The sequence below is a fragment of the Pteropus alecto genome, unplaced genomic scaffold (assembly GCF_000325575.1).
Source record: "Pteropus alecto unplaced genomic scaffold, ASM32557v1 scaffold67, whole genome shotgun sequence".
Classification (NCBI taxonomy): Eukaryota; Metazoa; Chordata; class Mammalia; order Chiroptera; family Pteropodidae; genus Pteropus; species Pteropus alecto.
This window is the reverse complement of record NW_006441061.1, coordinates 1,844,174-1,864,964: the sequence shown is the minus strand read 5'-3', so window position 1 is coordinate 1,864,964 and position 20,791 is coordinate 1,844,174. Positions and strand designations below refer to the sequence as shown.

At 41.7% G+C, this 20,791-nt stretch overlaps 2 protein-coding genes across 6 annotated transcripts in view; one reads left to right on the top strand and one right to left on the bottom strand.

The window, feature by feature from the left end:
- Positions 1–176: 176 nt before the first annotated feature.
- On the top strand, positions 177–4,541 carry HSPA5 (heat shock protein family A (Hsp70) member 5). Of its 2 annotated transcripts, none has more exons than XM_006917965.3 (9): positions 177–303; positions 385–608; positions 705–936; positions 1,295–1,432; positions 1,737–1,849; positions 1,935–2,325; positions 2,454–2,691; positions 3,008–3,175; positions 3,629–4,541. In XM_006917965.3, exons 2-9 carry the CDS (start codon positions 487–489, stop codon positions 4,189–4,191), a joined length of 1,965 nt encoding a protein of 654 aa, XP_006918027.1. In that variant the 5' UTR covers positions 177–303; positions 385–486; the 3' UTR covers positions 4,192–4,541. The 2 variants fall into 2 exon arrangements, with proteins under 2 accessions (XP_006918027.1, XP_015449685.1); XM_015594199.2 differs by having other exon boundaries at positions 220–290.
- Positions 4,542–5,448: 907 nt separating this feature from the next.
- Positions 5,449–20,791, bottom strand: part of RABEPK (Rab9 effector protein with kelch motifs) — a 19,361-nt gene continuing 4,018 nt past the window's right edge. Inside the window, exons 1-8 of one of the 4 annotated variants that reach the window (XM_006917961.3) lie at positions 20,693–20,784; positions 19,478–19,536; positions 16,904–17,061; positions 13,587–13,739; positions 10,382–10,543; positions 7,739–7,888; positions 6,018–6,167; positions 5,449–5,762 (exon numbers count right to left, since the gene is read on the bottom strand). In XM_006917961.3, the coding sequence (XP_006918023.1) occupies positions 5,470–5,762; positions 6,018–6,167; positions 7,739–7,888; positions 10,382–10,543; positions 13,587–13,739; positions 16,904–17,061; positions 19,478–19,530 (1,119 nt within the window). In that variant the 5' untranslated portion in view covers positions 19,531–19,536; positions 20,693–20,784 and the 3' untranslated portion in view covers positions 5,449–5,469. Of the gene's footprint in view, positions 5,763–6,017; positions 6,168–7,738; positions 7,889–10,381; positions 10,544–13,586; positions 13,740–16,903; positions 17,062–19,477; positions 19,537–20,654; positions 20,785–20,791 lie in introns of those variants that run through there. The other 3 variants (XM_006917963.3, XM_006917962.3, XM_025051294.1) reach the window with 3 other exon arrangements.

Sequence of the window (20,791 nt, the reverse complement as noted above, 5' to 3'; positions counted from 1 at the left end):
GAGTCAGCTCATGGGCCGTTTCTTGCCTCCCATTGGTGGTTGTTGGGCCCAACCAGCAGCCAATGAGCCCATCCAGGGGGCGTAGCAGTGACGTTAGTTGCGGAGGAGACCGCTTCGAATCCGCGGCGGCCAGCTTGGTCGTCTGGACCAATCAGTGGCCTCCAACTAGCAGAGCTTTGGCCAATCGGAGGCCTCCACGACGGGGCTGGGGGGAGGGTATATAAACGGAGTCGGGGACAGCGCGGTTGACGCTGGCCCAGACATCAGAGACCTACTGAATTCAGGATTTCGTGAGTGAGAACTGTAAGCGCTGCGGCCTGTCTTTCGGATCTGCCCTTCGTTTTGTCCGCTGCGCCTCCTGACCGCTGGCCCTGTCTCCCTCAGGTCAGTAATCTCGGTGCGTTCCCGTCCTTCGGCCTGTGGCTGGATTGCTTGCGACGTCCTATCTACCTGCCTGCTGACTGACTGGCCGACAGCTCCGGCAAGATGAAGCTCTCCCTGGTGGCTGCGGTGCTGCTGCTGCTCGGCGCGGCGCGGGCCGAGGAGGAGGACAAGAAAGAGGACGTGGGCACGGTGGTCGGCATCGACCTGGGGACCACCTACTCCTGGTAAGTGGGGTTTGTGGAAAGGGGGAATGGGGCGTGGCCTCCTGGGCTGCGGTGATGATCGTGGTGCTGATTCCTTCGGTTCGGTTTTTCCGCCAGCGTCGGGGTGTTCAAGAATGGCCGCGTGGAGATCATCGCCAACGATCAGGGCAACCGCATCACGCCGTCTTATGTGGCCTTCACTCCCGAAGGGGAGCGTCTCATCGGGGATGCAGCCAAGAACCAGCTCACGTCCAACCCTGAGAATACGGTCTTCGACGCCAAGCGGCTCATTGGCCGTACTTGGAACGACCCGTCTGTGCAGCAGGACATCAAGTTTTTGCCTTTCAAGGTTCGACTGGGTTTTTTCACCGGATAGAAAATGGGTGGTGGCGGTGGGAGTATTTAAGATTGAGAGGTTGAGAAACGGTGTTAAGACAACAGAAAAGGATACATGGCATATGTATTAATTTGTATTTAATAATTTTGGTATGTTACAAAACTTATTAAAGTTGGTAGACAAGGAAACTTCACACACAGCTACTCCATCCACAGTTTAGGATTAAGAGAAGTATTTTTAGTCAATATTGAGCTCCAAGGGATCAAAGTAAACCAAACTATGGGGAAGGAAGTGACTCTCAGACAGTCTTCTTAAAGTTTGAAATGTTATTGCTTCTGTGCCTGCATATAATAATCATTCTTTAAAATAGGTGGTTGAAAAGAAAACTAAACCATACATTCAAGTTGATATTGGAGGTGGCCAAACAAAGACATTTGCTCCTGAGGAAATTTCCGCCATGGTTCTCACTAAAATGAAGGAAACTGCTGAGGCTTATTTGGGAAAGAAGGTAAGTATTCCTAGAACAATGTTATTACTACTATATTTGATTGTGTTGTATAGACGCTTTCATCAGTTTGATGATTTGAATCTGAATTACATCCATATCAGTTATAATTACTTGTGTGCTTTAGGCCAAAGAAAATAATAGGAACTCTTCACTTGATGCTTATAAATCTCTGGGTATAAAAATGTATATTTTATGCCCATTTTACAAATAAATTGGCTTAGAAAGGAAAGTGATGGTTTGACTGTAACTTAAATAGGGTTACACCACATGATAAAATATGCTTAATTACCTTTTATCTTTTTAGGTTACTCATGCAGTTGTTACTGTACCGGCCTATTTCAATGATGCCCAACGCCAGGCAACCAAAGATGCTGGAACTATTGCTGGATTGAATGTTATGAGAATCATCAATGAGCCGTAAGTGTTAAATTCACAGATAAGGCGTGTTTGCTAAATAGGGAAAATGTAAACTTAACTTTTTCCCCCCTTATTCTCTTAACAGTACAGCAGCTGCTATTGCTTATGGCCTAGATAAGAGAGAAGGGGAGAAGAACATCTTGGTGTTCGACCTGGGTGGTGGAACCTTCGATGTGTCTCTTCTCACCATTGATAATGGTGTCTTCGAAGTTGTGGCTACTAATGGAGATACCCATCTGGGTGGAGAAGACTTTGACCAGCGTGTCATGGAACACTTCATCAAGCTCTACAAAAAGAAGACTGGCAAAGATGTTAGGAAAGACAACAGAGCTGTGCAGAAACTCCGGCGGGAGGTAGAAAAGGCCAAACGGGCCCTGTCTTCTCAACATCAAGCAAGAATTGAAATTGAGTCCTTCTTTGAAGGAGAAGACTTCTCTGAGACCTTGACTCGAGCCAAATTTGAAGAACTAAACATGGTATGTTCCTTGTTTTTTGTTTCACTAATGAGATCTAATTAGACTCTGAGTTTAGGACAATGCATTAGATATCTAGACAATATCTGGGTAAACAGGCATCATCACAGTAATTATGTCTCTTGCTCTAGGACCTGTTCCGTTCTACCATGAAGCCTGTCCAGAAAGTGCTGGAAGATTCTGATTTGAAGAAATCTGATATTGATGAAATTGTTCTTGTTGGTGGCTCTACTCGAATCCCAAAGATCCAACAACTGGTTAAAGAGTTCTTCAATGGCAAGGAGCCATCCCGTGGCATAAACCCAGATGAGGCTGTGGCATATGGTGCTGCTGTCCAGGCTGGTGTACTGTCTGGTGATCAAGATACAGGTAGGTCATTGTTACAAGCATGTTCCACAGTGCTTCAGCAGCTTGATGGGCAGAGTATAATTAGTGTTGCTTTAGAAAGCAGTAGAATATGAGCATTATAAAGTCACGCAGCTAATAAAAGGTACAGTGAGGACAAGGCCTGGTACAGTTTCAAGATCCTTAGCAACTATATTTATATTTAGTTCATTGCTTCTAAAATGCTTTTGCATAGAACCTGACCAGATAGCAAGGTGAAGAAGGTAAAGTACTGTTCATGGGGAGATTGGTAGTGTTCCTATGACTTTAATTAGAACTTAATTCTATATTACTTTCGCAGGTGATCTGGTACTGCTTGACGTATGTCCGCTTACACTTGGTATTGAAACTGTGGGAGGTGTCATGACCAAACTGATTCCCAGGAACACTGTGGTGCCCACCAAGAAGTCACAGATCTTTTCTACAGCTTCCGATAATCAACCAACTGTTACAATCAAAGTTTATGAAGGTGATTGCTTATTTTAATACCATGGAATGTTTTTGAATAGCATAACTTCTTAATATACTCTATTGAAAAGACTAAGGAAAGAAATATCTGCTGTTTTCAGATGGGGAGGTCCCTAATTTAACTAGTGTTGAGTTTGGTAAGAGCACTAAAATCTAGTTTTTATCTAGCATTCTTTCCCATTAGAAATAATTTTAAAAAAATATTTTTTTGAGCTGGCTCTAGAATACAAGAACAAAAAACAGGTTCATGATGATGTAGATGGAATTCACCTTTAAGAGTTGGTAGTTAACTCACTGTTGGTCCCATTCGTTGCTCCTTAAAGACCAATGATCCACTTCTAGCTTGATAGAGTGCCCTTGCCACTGTAGGCTCTAACAGACGGAAATGTAGGGTTCCAGATGTACTAATGTTTGTCACTAACAACTAACAAAGATATTTATGTGTAACTTGCAGGTGAACGACCCCTGACAAAAGACAATCATCTTCTGGGAACTTTTGATCTGACTGGAATCCCTCCTGCTCCCCGTGGAGTCCCACAGATTGAAGTCACTTTTGAGATAGATGTGAATGGCATTCTTCGAGTGACAGCTGAAGACAAAGGTACAGGCAACAAAAATAAGATCACAATTACCAATGACCAAAATCGCCTGACACCCGAAGAGATTGAAAGGATGGTTAATGATGCTGAAAAGTTTGCAGAGGAAGATAAAAAGCTCAAGGAGCGCATTGATACTAGAAATGAATTAGAAAGTTATGCCTATTCTCTAAAGAATCAGATTGGAGATAAAGAAAAGCTGGGGGGCAAACTTTCCTCTGAAGATAAGGAGACCATGGAAAAAGCCGTAGAGGAAAAGATTGAATGGCTGGAAAGTCACCAAGATGCTGACATTGAAGATTTCAAAGCTAAAAAGAAGGAACTAGAAGAAATTGTTCAGCCAATTATCAGCAAACTCTATGGAAGTGCAGGCCCTCCCCCAACTGGAGATGAGGAACCAGTAGACAAAGATGAGTTGTAGACACTGCTCTGCTAGTGCTATGATGTTGTAAATACTGGACTCAGGAACTTTCGTTAGGAGAAAATTGAGAGAACTTAAGTCTCGAATGTAATTGGAATCTTCACCTTGGAGTGGAGTTGAAAATGCTATAGCCCAAGTGGCTGTTTACTGCTTTTCGTTAGCAGTTGCTCACATGTCCTGGGGTGGGGGGACAGGAAGAATTGGCTATCTTAAAAAGTGGGTAAAAAGGTTGGGTTACGGCATGTGTTCACCATGGAAAAATGTTCTATTTAACATTTGGGTCATGTGCATCTGGTGTAGGAACTTTATTTTCTACCGTAAGTGACATCAATAAATGTTTGTTATTTACACTGGTCTAATTTTTGTGATAACCTTTCTAAGTAGGTCAACCATTTTGAGTTTAGATTCTCACGGTGGGGAGGTTGGGCTTTTAAGGTAAGGAAACATTTTTATTCAATACTTTCAGGGAACTTGCCTAACTTTAAAGAAAAGAGGTGGGAGGTGGGCCATTTCACAATGTGCAAGAGTAGAGTTTTCATGAACATGTTTGAAATTTTCTATTTCTCCTTTCTAAAACTTTTTTTGGTGGCTTTTTATTACTAATGATGCTTTATACCTGCTTTGGAATCTAAGGCTTGATAGATGGATCACTAATGTTAACTTTACATACTTGGAGCAATTCATAATTTTAGGATATAAAGGTCTATTTTGAAACTTAGCTATGTCTGAATCCCCATCTCTGAAATTTCTCATTAGTGGTATTGGAGTGGCATCTAGAATGGTGACCTTGAAACTACGTTAAGCCCCATTGCAATTGTGGATCAAAGACAGTCGCCTGCAGTGCCCTGTGCAGTGGGGGTTAGGGGATAGTTGGGCAAGACAAGGGCCAGTCTTCCCTGTCCCCAATGGCTGTCACTACCAAATGCCAACAGTCTGTACCTCTTTATGAGGAGCAGCTACTGAATATTAAAGACATTTCCATCTGTAAATGTCCACTCCCCAATTTCTACAGCTTATGTTGTATCTAGCAATTACGATTCTTCAACGTTTTTGTGATTAGTAACAACCAATGTCACTGAACTTGTATCGCTGGCAAAATCCTTTATGTAATAGAGGTTTTTGCACTGGGCTATCCAGGTTCATCTCTTCACCTACCAAAGTAGAGGACAGCAAAAGGGATATGTAGCGCAGAAAATACTTTGGAGGTATAAAAGCTAAGACGTATTTAACTTTTCTGAAAGTAACTGACATTTAAAAGTAATAAAAATGTGGGTTTTATTAGTCAACTACAGTCACAATACAATCATTATAGATTTCCCCTTCTGTATTCATCCCACCAAACACAAAACAGAGCAGTGAGACAGTCTGACTCTCCTCATGCGAGTCACCGCCTTGGGTCACTCCTTTGTCACTGGAATCCCCTTTCTCAGTATCACAGTTTAGATCAACAGAATTTGAATTTTCTTTCTCTGAGGTACATATCACTGGCCATGGAATGATACACATGGAATGGTCCAATCGTCCAGCGGGTAGAAACGTATCAAATTTAAGTAAGGTCCAATGCTGCTTTTCTATATTAGGGAGAAAAAAAAAGGCTCAGTGTTAAGAAATTTTCAGATACGTTCAGTGATTTGCTGCATCTCTTGAGCCCTAACAAATAGGAAATAAAAGGAGGAAAAAAACTAATGGTGATGTAATTCCCTAAAAGTCTGATTTTCATTCTTTTGACTTTAGATGTGGAGGGATCAAATTGAAAAACCAAAGCACTGGTACTTTCCAAAAAACGGTCACATTTGCTTAAACACCCATAGGGAACACCTGCTCACCTATGTGATATTGGTACATTGTATCCAGTGCTCCTGTGGGAGTCATACCACCGAAGACATACAGGTGTTTTCCCACAGCCACAGCTGAATGGGCAGCACAGCCTGTGGGAGCTGTCCCACTGGGACTTAGCTTCTGCCACTTCATGTCACCTGCCAAGAGAAAGAATTTGGGCACAACAATCCTGGAACGTGGTTTCAAACTTAACTGTCAGTTTACAAACCTAAATGTCATTGAGTAGGAGCCCTGAGATAATATAGCAAGGTTTAATGTACATAAAAATTATTTGGGAGATCTTGAAATGCTGTCTGGGTTGTCCAGGGAGGGAGTAATCTATAGTTTTAACAAGCATCTCGGGTGATTCTGATGTAGGTGGTCTTCAGAACACAGAAAAATGACCGTCACCGTTAACTATTTTGGATTCCAGAAGTAGGTGAGGTTCCAAGTGTGTGTGTGTGACAACTTTGATTGCTGTCTAGACACTTTAAATATCTTGCTGAATTCTTCCAACAGCTCTATGGAATTGCTATTGCTCCTGCCTTCTTACAGATAAGGAAACAGGATCAGAGAGGGAAAGACTTGGCCGAAATCCCACAGCTAGCAAATGGCAGAGCAAGAATTGTAGTTAGGTCCGACTCCAAAACCTGTGTTCTCTATAGTGTAATTCGCTGCCTCAGCACCTATCCCCAACCCATTTCTGCAGGGATATCTGTATCTTTTCAAACAAGCATTTAAATGAGGCAGGATGTCACATCCTGGATTTTAGGTTTAGAGAACTACCTGGATAGGAACAGAAAAAGAAGAAGTAGTTCCTCAGCACAAGACAAAAGGACTTTCTTTTTAAAAATAAATATCGAAACCCCTTTTGAGTGCCTGCAAGAAATGCTTCTGTGATGATATTTTCCATCTGTCAATTCAAGGCAGGGGTCCAGAGCTGGAAGGAAGAATCACCCAATATGGCCAAAATTCTAGCTAGAGCAGGAATCCCAGCCAGGGTCACCTGGCATCAGATGTCACTCAGCCAGAGAACCCATTATTCGGCAGGGTAGCCAGATACACTGCACGGCAGTTCTCATGCCTTCCGCCCACTGTTTCAATTCCTGTATTCCTGACCAACCTAGAACATGTTTATTTGTTCATCTATCCACCCGTTAACAGATATGCACTCATCACCTGATCTGCCAGACACTGTGCTAAGTGCTGGAAATACCCTGGGGAACAAAAGAGACAAAGTCCCTGTCCTAAGGGAGCTCATGGTCTGAAAGAATGGCCCAGAATGAGTCCAGGCTCTCTAGGGCACATCTGCCCTTCAAACACTTAAAGACAATTCTCATGTTCTTCCTAACTTTCCTCTTCCCAGTGTCTTTAACTATTTTAGCATGATATTTCCAGTCACTCACCTTCAGACCCACTCTAGAATTGTCCGTGCCTCTCATAGGCATGGAATTAATGGCTAATGCCTGAAAGAAATCCACTTGGGGAACACAAAGTATAATGAATTTTAATGAAAGAGCAGGGTTGTTGGAAGGAGAAGAGATAATTAATGGCTAGGTACATATAAAATGCTCAGGAAATGATGGCTTATATTATTATTGACAGAATCAAGTGAATAGTCTGCTAGCTGGTCAAGTTACCCACACCTAAGAACTAGGCTATATTTTATCAAAGCACATTTAATTTAATTTTGAGGAGACAAAACCCCCATGCCTTCTGCCCTACTTACTTATATCAATGCAATATAGATCATCATAGAATTTGTCCCCTGCCAAGCCTCCGTGGATGAAGAGCTTTGTCTCTACTGCCACCATCACATGACCATGCCGGGGCGATGGAGGTTTCCCAAGTGTCTCTGGCTGTGACCAGGTCAGAGTGTCTATAAAAGTAAATTCATTGACATCAAATGATAAAGCTATGAAGCAAAAACCTAAAAAATATGTCCAAGCTTCACGTACCAGCAAGGAGAGACACTCCAAGCAGAAAGTGACCTTGGAGTCATTCACTCCAACTCGCCAACCTAATCCAGGCTTCCCTTTCTCTACAGCCTGTCTGGCCTCTGCTTGGACATTTCCAAGGTTTGAGAATTGACTGACATGCCTGCCCTTCTACTGGGCATTAGGAAACCATTCCTTGCTTTGAATTAAAAAAGACCTCCCTAAAACTTCTGCTTCAGAGTTCAAAAGAACACTGCTTCTTCAATGGCAGGCCTTCAGAGCCTTATTTTTTCAAGGTAATATCCTTAACTGATTTGCTGGAAGCATAGGGGGAAAAGATAGACTACTTTTAACATTAGCAGAGCCTGCTGAAGTGGCAGTACAGGGTAATAGTTAGAGCATGAGATTTGGAGTTAAAACTAGGTTATTTCCCTGAATAACTGTGTGGCCTTGCATCAATTAATTCTCTAAGCTTCAGTTTCTACAGGTGTAAAACGGGAATAAAGACAATACCTGACAATACCTACCTCTCAGGGTTGAAGTATGGATTAAAGGAGACAACATACATAAAAGACAGGCACGGAGAAAGTACTTGACACATGAGAATTATCAATATGGTTATTATCCTAATAGTGCAGACGTGTTCTGCCTGTTGGCAGCCCTTCATATCGTCAAAATTGTACACATACAGAATTTGGAAACAGGAATCATTTCAACATGCCAGAAAAGCCTTAAAGGAATGCTGCAAAAACTATTTGAGACACAGGCCTTCCAAACAACTTAACTTTGAATTACTGTTTGTGGCAATGCTTGCAGGTTGTACAAGCAACCCCTAGAGTTCCAAGGAATACAATTTGAAATAATCTAAAATGGTTTATGTATAAATATGCCTATCACAGCACTGTAATAGAGAAAACTGTAAATTATCTAAGTCCAACAGGTGAATGGTTGTTACTGCCACAGTCATGACAGAATATTATGAATTTCTTAGAATGTTGAAGACTTAGTGATTATAGGAAAAATGCTTAAGTGAAAAATACAGGATACAAGTATTTCATATAAAATTATCTCTGCTACTTAAAATAAAAAGACTGGAAATGTATTGAGATTTTAATCATTTTGGAGTCATAGTATTTTATATACACAGACACCACACACATACATTATTTTTTCTCCTTTCCTTAGTTTCATATATTCGAAAACACCATTATTTAAAAATTTTAAAAGGGCTTTAAAAGAATCACAAAGCCCATTCTTTCTGGAAAAAGAAAAGTCATACTGTGATGTGTCTTAATTCTTCCAATTATACTTTTAAGTTTGAAATCTTGCTTATTGCATTTCAAAAAAGGTTACATCTTTCTTGAAAAACACACGTAAAAATTATTTGTCTCATGTTGTCTGTAAAGTGTTATTCATAAATACCCACCACTAAAGGAAGAAATGTAAATAAGTACTCCTCAGACAACAATTTGGCAAGAGGTCTCAGAATTTTAAATGTTCATACCATTTTGACCCAGTAATTTCATTTCTCAGCATCTATTCCATAGTAACATGTAACATGTACAAAACTTAATATATATGGCCACTGTAATGCTGTCAGCAAAAAGTCAATCAATTGGAAAATGACTGAGTGAATAAAGAATACCTATAAAAGGATAGGCTTTGCAAGGAAATTGGTGCTGACTAAGAAGACATCCATGATGTGTGATTAAATGAAGGAATAATTATAGTAATAGTAACAATAATAATAATGTTAATATTCATTAGGTGCTTCCTATGTGCCAGGTACTGTGCTATGCACTATATCACACTATCTCATAGAATCTTTCCAACTCTTTGTGGTAGGCACTATTAATATGTTTATTTTACAGATCAGCAAACTAAGGCTTAGAGAGATTAAGTAACTAGTCTAAAGTAATACAGAAGTAATATGTCAGACCTGGTCTTGAGTGCAGATCGTGTGGTTCATGCTTTCAACTATTATGATCTGCCCTTACCCCTATTAAAAAAAGCCGCAGGACAGTATTTCTAATTTGATTCCATGTGTGTATTCTAAGTTTCAAAGTTCATACATGTTCATACATGTTCATATACATGTACATGATTTAAAAATGCATAGGAAAGTCTGGAAGGAGACATTAGGAACTGCCAACAGTTCTATCTGGGGAGCAGGAAAGAAAGGCTAAAGGGGAAACCTTTACTTTTTTACTTTATAAACTATACTGTTCAAATGGTTTTGATCATTTACACCTTTTTAAATGCAAATTTTGCCGTGGGAAGAAGATATCAGCTGAGGGATACACTAAGGAAGTCTAGCACAGAGACATTCAGCCAGGGTATCATTTTCTAACCTCTGCCTCCTATATCAGGTAAGCTGTGGGCTGGGGTGGCCCTGACCAGGTAAATGGCAGCCCCAAGGTGCCACTAATCCATACTTGCGTCAAACACATGAAGCTTCACATCCTGGACGGGCTGGGCGCCTCTCTCTCCGCCCCCAAAGACATACAGTTGGTTTCCAATGGCTGCTGATGATGTGTGGAATGTTCTTGGGGCTGGTGATGGGGTGGTCACCTCTGGCGTGGTCCAAGTCCTGGTTTCTGGTCCAGACAGAAGGGAGGCACCTAAAACACCTACGCTGAGGGGCCTCTGACCTTGACTCTGAGGCTGGGCAGGATCACCTTCCAAACCCCAGTCCCTAAAGGGGACAGTGTAGGTCAAGGCAGTGATCTTAGGCCACCAAAGTCAAGGATGGGTAGGGGCAATCCTTAGAATTTGCCCAGATATACCCAAACTCCCAAGACTGAAAAGCCACAAGTGCAATTAAGAATGAGGTCAATTTGTTTTTGGAGGGCTTCAAACATCCTCTCTGAACCGTCTTCCACTTTGCCGACTCCTGCCCTGTGCTATTCAGAGGAGCCTAACATTTGCTAAATGTCACTCCTACTAGATGATAGAAACCAAATGTGCCAAATTTCCCTGGATATATGGCTCTTAAAGTAGACAATGTTATTACAGTTTCAGTAGTAGCAATTAGTCTCTACTAAAAAGAAAATGCCATATAAATATTAGTTTCCCCTTTTACAGATAAGAGAATTAAGCAGAGATAGATATAGTCACTTATTTAGGGTGGCTAATAAAAGGCCGAGTTGGGGTTCAAATTCTTTCGAACACCAAAATCTATGTAGTTTCCACTCTTCTGACTTAGGAATAAAATTTCACCACCTGGGTAGGTGTAGAGTAGCTTATTTATTTATTTATTATTTATTTTAGAATGAAGCATGAATTTTATAGAAATGGATGCATTAATTAAGAACCTTCCTTGTGCAGAATCATAGCCCTGAGCACTCTGTTCTTCCCACTATCCTCACTCGACCTCAGGAGGTGGGTAGAAAGTATCCCCACTTTGCAGATGAGGGAACTGAAGCTCAGAAAATTTAAATGCTTTCCTCAGGTCACAGCGCTTGTGAGTAGCGGAGCAGGCGTTGAACTCAGATCTGCCAAGGCTGCCACACTCGCTCCATCACAACACACCAAGAATTATTTCTTGCCGGGCAAATTCTGTGCCTTTTGGAAACGTCTTCATTAAATATATTAACGTCTTCATTAAATGTCCCATGAAGCATTTGTAATATGTGTGGAACTCAAATATGAACCTAGAAACCAAACAAGTCTCAGCCTCTATCCAAAGCAAAATAAAATTGTCTCTGTAGCTACAGACCTTGGGGAGCTTTTTGGATCTTCGGGGGAGCTAGAAGGTACACGGCCTCCGGGATCACAGGATCCTGGGATTGTGTTGCTGCCAAGTCAAATGCCAGCGCAAATAATCACAAAGGATTACTTAGCCATTTGATGGACTTGCCTTAGTAACAAAAGCAACCTATAGTTCACTTACATTTTTCATATTTCCTGGGCACTGTGTCAAATTATACTTTCTAGGAGAGAAAAAGGATCCAGTGGAAAATCAATTCCTTTGATAGCGGCTTTCCAAATTTTCACTTTATTTTATTTAAATAAATGCCATCAGTGAAAATCAAAAGGCCAACGTTCCAGATGGATTTCAATCTGCCAAACTGTAGCTATGTCAACCACAACCACCATTACTGAGCATTAACTATGCACCAGATATTGAGTTAATTTAAATCCCTGTCAAATTTAACAAGGTCGGAACTATGACTATCCCAAAGTGACAAAGAAGACCAACTGTTGTGCAAATAAATCTATTGTTAATAGAAGGAACTGGGCAAGAGCTAATGACATGTGAAAAATGTCCAAGTTCTAGTAATCAACAAAATGCATATTTACACAATTAGATATGCCTACCAGATTTGCCTATCAAATAAGCAATATTTAAAAATGATCAATTCCATGCTGGTCAGGAGTGAAACAAGTACTATGAAACACAGAGAGAGGATAAGTTGAAAAAATCTTTCTGAAGAGTAATTTGGTAGCATGTATCAAAAATCTTAAAGTTGACAGTATTTTAACTAGTCCTTTTATTTCTGAGCATGAATTCTAAGACAATAATTTGAAATACAGTCAATAACTTCTAAACGAAGAGGTTCGCTGCTTTGTTATTTATACTGAGAAGAATCTAAAAACAACCTAAATGTTAAAATGTTAAAAAAACAAGTGATTTGTGGTATTGTCAGAAATGGAATATTATGCAGCCTTTAAAAATGATGTTAACAAAGCACTGTTGTTACCAGGCCATCATTTATGCAGTAACTGTGAAATTAAAATGAAAAAGGTACAATGGCATAGTGGTGAAATAGTATGATCTCAGGCTTATAAAAATGCAGAGAAAAGACAGAAAGGAAGTACACAGAAATGTAAACAGCCTTAATGTCATAGGATTGTGGATGGCTTTTGTCCACTTAGACTCTTCGAATATTTTACAATGAATATAAATTATGTTTATAAAGAGAAAAGACAAGTCCACCTCCCATTGGTGATTCAGCAACATCCTCTCAGTAGTGATGCCCCTAAACTGCCTCCTGTGTGATAAAACTGCCAATAAGACTGGTCAGAGACTTTGAACTTTTTGGCTAAAAAAATATACTAGGAGGATCTAAGTCAGAGTTTCTTACCTTTAGCACTACTGACATTGTAGACTAGATAATTTGTTCTTGTGGGCACTTTCCTGTGCATTATGTGATATACAGCAGCATCTCCGGCCTCTATCCACTAGATGCCAGTAGCAAACTGCTCCCTCATTGCTCTGAGTTGTGAAAACCAAAAATGTTTCTGGACTTGGTCAAATGTCCACTGGGAGGCATGATCATCGCCATATGAGCTAGGTGACTTGGGTTCTAGCCCAGGTCAGTCACTGACTCCCTGGTGACTTTAGGAAAGTCACTTCTCCTGGACCTCGGTCACCCATTTGGCATAGCTACTCTCTAAGTCTCTTCCAGATTCAGCTTTTAAGAAGCTGATAATTGTATATATTATCAGAAAAACAAAATGTAATTCTGTTATCTTAAGATTCTGCTAGAATTTAAAATTCCTGTTTTCTACGAAGTCAGCAAAGTTAAACAGATAATTCAGTACGGTCCAAATGGGTTCTTGGCACAAGTAATGAAATTGGAATTGGATTTATGTATGAGTGTATGTATGTAAATAAAATAACCTTTGGCTACTTACCAAGATTCAGAACCTGCAGGCAATTTCGGTTTCCTGACTGGTCGGCACCACCAAACACCCAGATGCTGTGAGGTGTGCAAGAGGGAATGAAGCTGGCATGCTCGTACCGGGGCAAGAGACCCTCCGAGGTGGCTAAATCCCATCGGTGTGCTCCTAGAAAACATTTCACCCAGTTCTTAGACTGGGGCTGCCAACTGCTTAGATTGCCTGGCAACTCGGGAGAGGGTAGTGAGGAAAAGCATAAGCAAACAACCATCGGATCACTTAAATGGAATGTGGTCAAACTCCAAAAAGTTCTATAGTAGACACTCGGGGGACTATCTGCCAAGTCCATGACACCTCTTCTGTGGAAACTATCCCCCCTCTTCCAACCACAGGAAGACCTGTTTGTACTACACACCTTGACTTTCTCGCTCTAGCTGATTGAGTCAAATGTAGCCACTTGACTCCAAATGGGCCAATCAGATCCTCTCTCCCAAGAATCTGAAATTCAGACAGATTCTTGGATTTGGGTGGCCATCTTCTACCATGTGTGGAGAAGCAGAGAAAGCTAAAGCATGGAGAAGAAAAGAATGAAACATCTACATAAACAATCAGATCTCCCCAGAGAGAGTGAGGGAGAAAGCAGATGGTTTTTGACAGCTTAACACTTCCTGCTTTCCCTCTCTCCCACGGCAAGGCTGTATTCCCTACCCTTGGCTCCTTACTTTTTTTTTTTTTTTGCTCGTTTAAAAGTTTCTGTTTCCTGCAACTAAATGATTTCTGGCTAAAATACACTGAATAATAATAATACCTAATCCATTAGTTATTTTAGTTAGTAAATCACTTACATAAGACCTTCGCAAGCATTATCTTGTTAGAGCATTACAACTACCAAGTGAAGCAAGTTATTATGCCCATTTTACAGAACACTGAAGCCCAGATGACTTAGACAGGTTAGCCAGAGTCACAAAGCTAGTAAGAGGTGACAACACAGATGTAACTGATCTAGATAATAGGTTTCTTGAGGGTTGGAAGAGATTTAATTTACCTTTGATTTCCTAGTACAGGGTGTAGAAATTCAAATGCCTACACAGGAGTGGAGGGAATGTGGCAAATTTAGAGCCCCACTGATAGGTGGCAGCTCAGCTCCAAATAATTGCTGCCATATAGACACAAAGGCCTACTAATGTCAGACCTTCCAAAATTATCAAGAGAAGCCGAACCATTTTAATTTTTATACGTATATTCCTTCACATTTAGTTGGTAACTTAGGTTAAAACAATAGCAGCAATAGTACATGACCTAACAAAACATGATGTAAGTCACCAGTTTTCTTCTGCCATTATGCATAGTACATAGTAGTAACTATTTGTTCATTTGTCCGCTGTCCGTCTGTCCATCCACCCACCCATCCATCCACCCACCATCCATCCATCCATCCATCTATCTATCCATCCATCCAATCATCCACCCATCCAAATACTTATAAAGCACCTACTCTGTGCCCAGTGCTATGGTAGTGGCTGGGGATCCAACAATGAGTAATATAACCATGTTCCCTGTTTCTAAGACACTTATACGCTTTTGGGGACAACAGACAAGAAATAACAATATGAGATAAGGGCTGTGAAGGAGGATAAGGATAAGAAAGCATAAGATACTATGAAAATATGGAGGGTGGTTGTGACATGGTGATTTATATACAGAAATATATATTTGATCTTCATCAATTCCAGGAACAGAGCCTAAAACCCTTGGAACTTCCTAAGTGATAAGACTGATAAAGGTGTCTTTTGTAACAAGCCCTGTCAATCACTACTGAGTTTATGTTAATGAGGTAACTTTTAGAAAGTCTCTTAAGGATGAGGCTGGTTGCCACGGGAACCAACCCTATGGTGAGAGGGTTGGAACTTTCAGGCCAGCCCCTTCCCCATCTGGTTTTTCACCTGTACTTCTGACTGGCTGGCTATAAATCAGAGGTTCCCATTACCCCCTCGCCTTGGATTTGATTAATTTGTTAGAACAGGTCACAAAATTCAGAGAAATGTTATTTACTTGATCATCATTTATTTTAAAAGGATATGAACAAGCAATAGCCAAATGGAAGAGATGCCTCGGGCAAGGTATGTGGGAATGGTGCAGAGGTACATGCTCTCCCCACATCTCCATGTGTTCACTGACCCTGAAGTGCTCAGAACCCTGTCCTTTTGGGTTTTTATGAAGGCTTCATTACATAGTCATGATTGATTAAATCATTGCCTACTGGCAATTGATTCGACTTCCAGCCCCTCTTTCCTCTCCAGAGGTGTGTGTAGGACTGAAAGTTCCAACCCTCTTATCACCTGGATGGGTCTCTCCTGGTGACCAACTCCCAACCTTAGGTGCTTTCCAAAAGTCACCTCGTTAATGTAACAAAGAACACCTTTATCACTCTCAATACTTAAAAAAGTCCAAGGGTTTTGGGAGCTGTGAGCCAAGAACCATGGACAAAGACCAATATATATTTCTTATAAATCACAATATCACAAACCTGAAAGATGGAGAGTAGACAGAGAAGGAAAGTGAAGAGCCTTCAAGCAGAGGAATTATGTACAAAGGTTTGGAGACCAGAGTTCAAGATGTGATCAAGGAACTGAAGGATGCTCAGTGTAGCAAATTTGAGCTCGGGAGAGCCAGAGAATGAAGCTGGGAAATGCTTGAAATGAAGAGTGACATAGCCAGATTTGTGTATTAGACAATACTCTCTGGCTAGGTATGAAAAATGCACTGTACAGGGGGTAAACTTGGAAGCAGGGAGACTGGACAGGAGGTTGTAATATCCAGTTGAGAGAGAACAATTCTTAGACTACAGTAGTAATAGCAGAAATGGAAAGACATGGATGAAAAGAGAAATATTTAAGACCTGGTGAGTAACTGGGTATGTGGATGGAAGAGGAGGTGTCTCTCAGAGGAATATGTGATGAGTGAATGATTGGATGTCCAAGGCTCCATGTGGACTTTTTCCGCCCAAAAAAGAAGGTACTGGCTGTGTGGCTGTGTTCCAGGGCTCTGCTGAGACCTTAGGGACCTCTCAGGGATGTTCGTTTTCTTTTCTTTTTTTTTTTAAATGCCTACAGTAGCTGGTATTCCTAGGTGGTCTCCCATCCAAGTACTAACTAGGCCTGGCCTGCTTAGCTTCTGAGAATCGGGCACGAAATCGGGCACGTTCAGGGTGGCATAGCCATAGACAATGTTCATTTTCTTAGAGGAAAACTGAACTGGTGTTCCTAAGGAATACTCTGGTCACTGTCGCACGAAGCCCTGCTCTCTGGCCCTGGGGCTCGTGCTGGTCTTACCCAGATCCATGGTGTGCACATCTGAGAAGCTCCTGTTTGGATCTGCTCCTCCAACAATGAAGACCTTCCCTCTCTTGGCATCACCAACTGGGGGTAAATATGTGCAGCTGTGGCCAACCCGAGCGCAGGGGCTGTCTCCAGCGGGGGTCAAGGTGTACCTGCCAAAGGAAGGATGTATTTAGGAGGCCTGAGCAGAGAATAAATGCAGAAGTGTGTTCTTTCCATTCCTCATGAAATATTCACCAGAATGAAGGGGCTTATATGTATAGACACTTTAAATCGTATCCAGCAAAGCAGTATTTCCCTGACTAACAACAGTACCTTCCATCTGCACATAATCTTTGACTTTTCAATTTTGTCATTACTTTCATCTCACATTAACCTAATGGGGATGCACTGGGGTAGTAACTGTCCCCATCTGGTAGACAGGGAAACTGACGCCCAGAAATGTTCAGCGCTGTGTCCTGGCACCATTTGTGAATTCAGATAGAATTAGTTCAAGTCCAAGTTCAGGTGCTTTCTAGATGTGTGACCTTTAGGAAGTCACTTAACCTTTCTAAACCTTCGTTTCTCTGTTTGTAAAACTGTAATATGAGGATAGCAAGGGTTCTTGAAGAGTAAGATGAAGTCTTATAACAGTGCAGGAGAGGATTCAATACATGGTGGCTAGAGCTTTATCTGCAACCACACAGGAACCTACAGCCCCAATGCTCTTGCCACTAGCAAGTGATGCTTCCCTGTCACGTATATTCTCCAGAACTTATTGATTCAAAGAGCTCTTCCGGATTATTCATAAAGCTGGACCTGAAAGAAGCCAAAGCTAGGACTTTGCAAAGTCGAATACAGGATCCAGTCATCTCACTCTCTAAACTTATTCTGAATGCTGCAGGAGAAAACATACTTCAAGCTTCCTAGTTGGAAAAGAAAATTCTATAGCTATTTATCAGGCCCTGTCTTATCTGACCTCTCTGGCATCTGGTACTCCTGACTTCTCCTTCCTCGTACCTTTCTCTTTACTTGGCTGCCCTGCACTGCTCCCTTTTGGTTCTCCATCCTCTTTCTGGCTGTTTTTTCTGTTTCCTTCTCTGACTCCTTTCCCACCGGCCTTCTCCTAACCCTCAGCATCCCTATATTCTCTTCTCAGCCTACATTTGCTTACCTGGTCTTTTTCAATCTGTACTGATGGCTATAATTACCGTCCATCTATATCACTGTCCATCAGTGATTTCCAAATCTCTGTTTCTTTTCCAGACTCTCTTCTAATGTCTAGACTCACAGATCCTATTGCCACCTGAACAATGTACCATACATGTTCCTAACTTTGCAACAACCCTGGTTTCACTTGATCTGCACAAAACCCCTTTGAGGACAGTACTATTATCATCTGAGTTTTGTGACTGAGGACCAAGGCTTAGAAAGGTTAAATAAGTTACCCAAAAGCACACAGCCATCCAGATACATGGTGAATGAGACAAAAAAAAAGTCCTTGCCTTCATAGCCCTTACTGATTAGTTGAGAAGAGAAACATTAACAGATGATTTCACAAACATTTGTTGCAGTTCAACTGCACTATAGAGGAGTACAGGGTATCTAGCATGAGAACATATCATACGGGCATCTCGCCATGTAAGGAGTGGTGGGGGAGGCGAGTGGGGAGAGGCTTCTTGAAGAAGCGCCAGTTGAACTGAGGTCTGATGTATGAGTAGAAGTTAGTTGGGCAAAGTGAAGGACAAAAGAAGAGTGATCCAGGTAGAGAGATCAATACATCTAGTTTCTGAGGACAGTGCAAGGCATGTTAAGGAAGAGAAAGAGAACAAAGGAGGAGTAAGGGGATTTGAGGTTGGAAAGACAGGCAGGGACAGGCCATGCAGGGCCTAGTGGGCCATTTTAAGGACTCTGGTTTTGATTCTTAGACCAATAGGATAGGAAAAAAGGGTTTTAAACTAGGGAAAGCTATGACCAGATTTATGTTGCAGAGTGAGCAAGAATGGACACAGGGAAGCCAGATCGGAGACTCTCCTTCAAGGTCCTGCAGAAGTAGTGCCTCCTCTCTACAGCCTTGTGTGGGTCCTGCTTCTTCAGCATTGATCACATTTTATCGCCATCATCTGCTTAGTCTGTAACCCCCACTACACTGAGACTATTCACCTTTGTACCTTCAGCACCTACACAGCAGCTGCCCCTGTCGGGCCAGTGTTGGTTGTTGAATGAAAAGCTGGTTGAGCAAGTAGCCAAGAAACAGTGAAGCCAGTTTAATCCAAATCCGATTCCCTGAAATTCTTAAAAATGAGTCACAGCTTGCGGGGAAAGACAGTGTTGGAGCTGAGGATGCCAGATGGTCAGCGCCTTACTCTTCCTGGTAAATGGATTTTAATAAAATCAACATCTGCTCTATGATAATTATTGCCCAACTATCATTCCTCTGAAGACCTCAAACAATCTGAGTCTAATTACCAGAAACTGCAGACAGTTTCATCTCTACCCTTTTTCATAGATGTTTAAATATGTTAGTAAACTACTTATAAATGAAACAAAAACTTATGTTTTTCTCTGTCTGAATCATTCCTTACAGACCATGTTGCTTTCCTGGGCTTGTCTCCAGGCTCCAAGACGGGGAGCTGCTTCATAGTGTCCTATGCACAAGAAAGAAAGGTATTTTTTAGACATTTATGATTATCTTCTAAAACACAGAACAAATCAGGTCACTGCCCTCTTTAAAATCTTTCCTATTAATGTACCGATTTCTAGGACCTGATTAATGTGAATAAGCATTACCAACCTTGATATAAACTTATATTTAGGAGCAAATATAACACAACTTTGGCTAAAGTTTCCTGTGTGTCTGTTATTTTTGTGGGGAAGAGTATATAAAAAAATAAATTTTCAGAGGTCATGTTTATGTTTATCGAAAGATAAAACATTTTAAAAGGCTGAGAAATACTGAACTCTAGGATAAGTCCTGGCCTCAGCATCACATTAAGTGTCTTCTGGTCTCAACCTTCTTTCCAGGACCTCACCTCCACAACTTCTTGCTATATTGAGTTGTTCTTGCTACGTTTGCTGTTCCTCTAACATGGCAAGCCCTTTAGTAACCTGTATCCTGTGCTGTTTCCCTTACTTGAAACGTTCCTTCTTTTCTTGTCAACTAGGAAACTCCTAGTCAACCTCCAAAGCCCAGCTCAAATAAGCCCTCCTCAGTAAAACCTTCACTGATTTGTTGTTTTCCACTTAGATCGTCAAGTTACTTCCTTCTTCCTCTGAAGGCATCTATTAAACCACCATCATTGCTGGGATCACCTGAATGTAATTACTTAAAAGTCAATAGACTAGATTCTAGACTGAATTCCGAGAGAGTTGGGCCCGTCAGGTTCATTCAGAGAACCCACCAATGGGCCTGGCATAGAGTAGAAGTGAGGGATGAGTGGATGAAGAAAGAAAATGGATAAGATTTCTGGGAGATGAATGGATGAATCCAATCGTTGGCGAAAGCCACTGATTGCTGTTCCCAAAGCCCTGGGATAAACTTTGCATAGGCAGAGACTTGCCGCAGCCCTGCCTGCCAGTCCCATTCCCCAGTCCCAGCCCCGCGTGGCAGCGATGGGAGATAGGAAAAAAGGTCCAGAGAGAACAGGCTGGCTCCTGTCAATGTGGCCCGGCCAGAGCCCGAGGAGGCCCTCTCCGGCGCTTTCCACCCGCTCTGGAGCCCACTCTCCTAATGGATGCTGCTGCCCCGCTGAGAACCGCGTCATACCCTGGGTCCTGCGACGCCCCAGGCCCGGACCGCATTACCTGCGGCGGCTTAGGCCGGTCCGCGACTGTGGCTCCGCCCCAATGAGGGAAGATGCTTGGGCCTTCGCCCCATCCCAGACCCCGGAAGAGAGGCGGCCC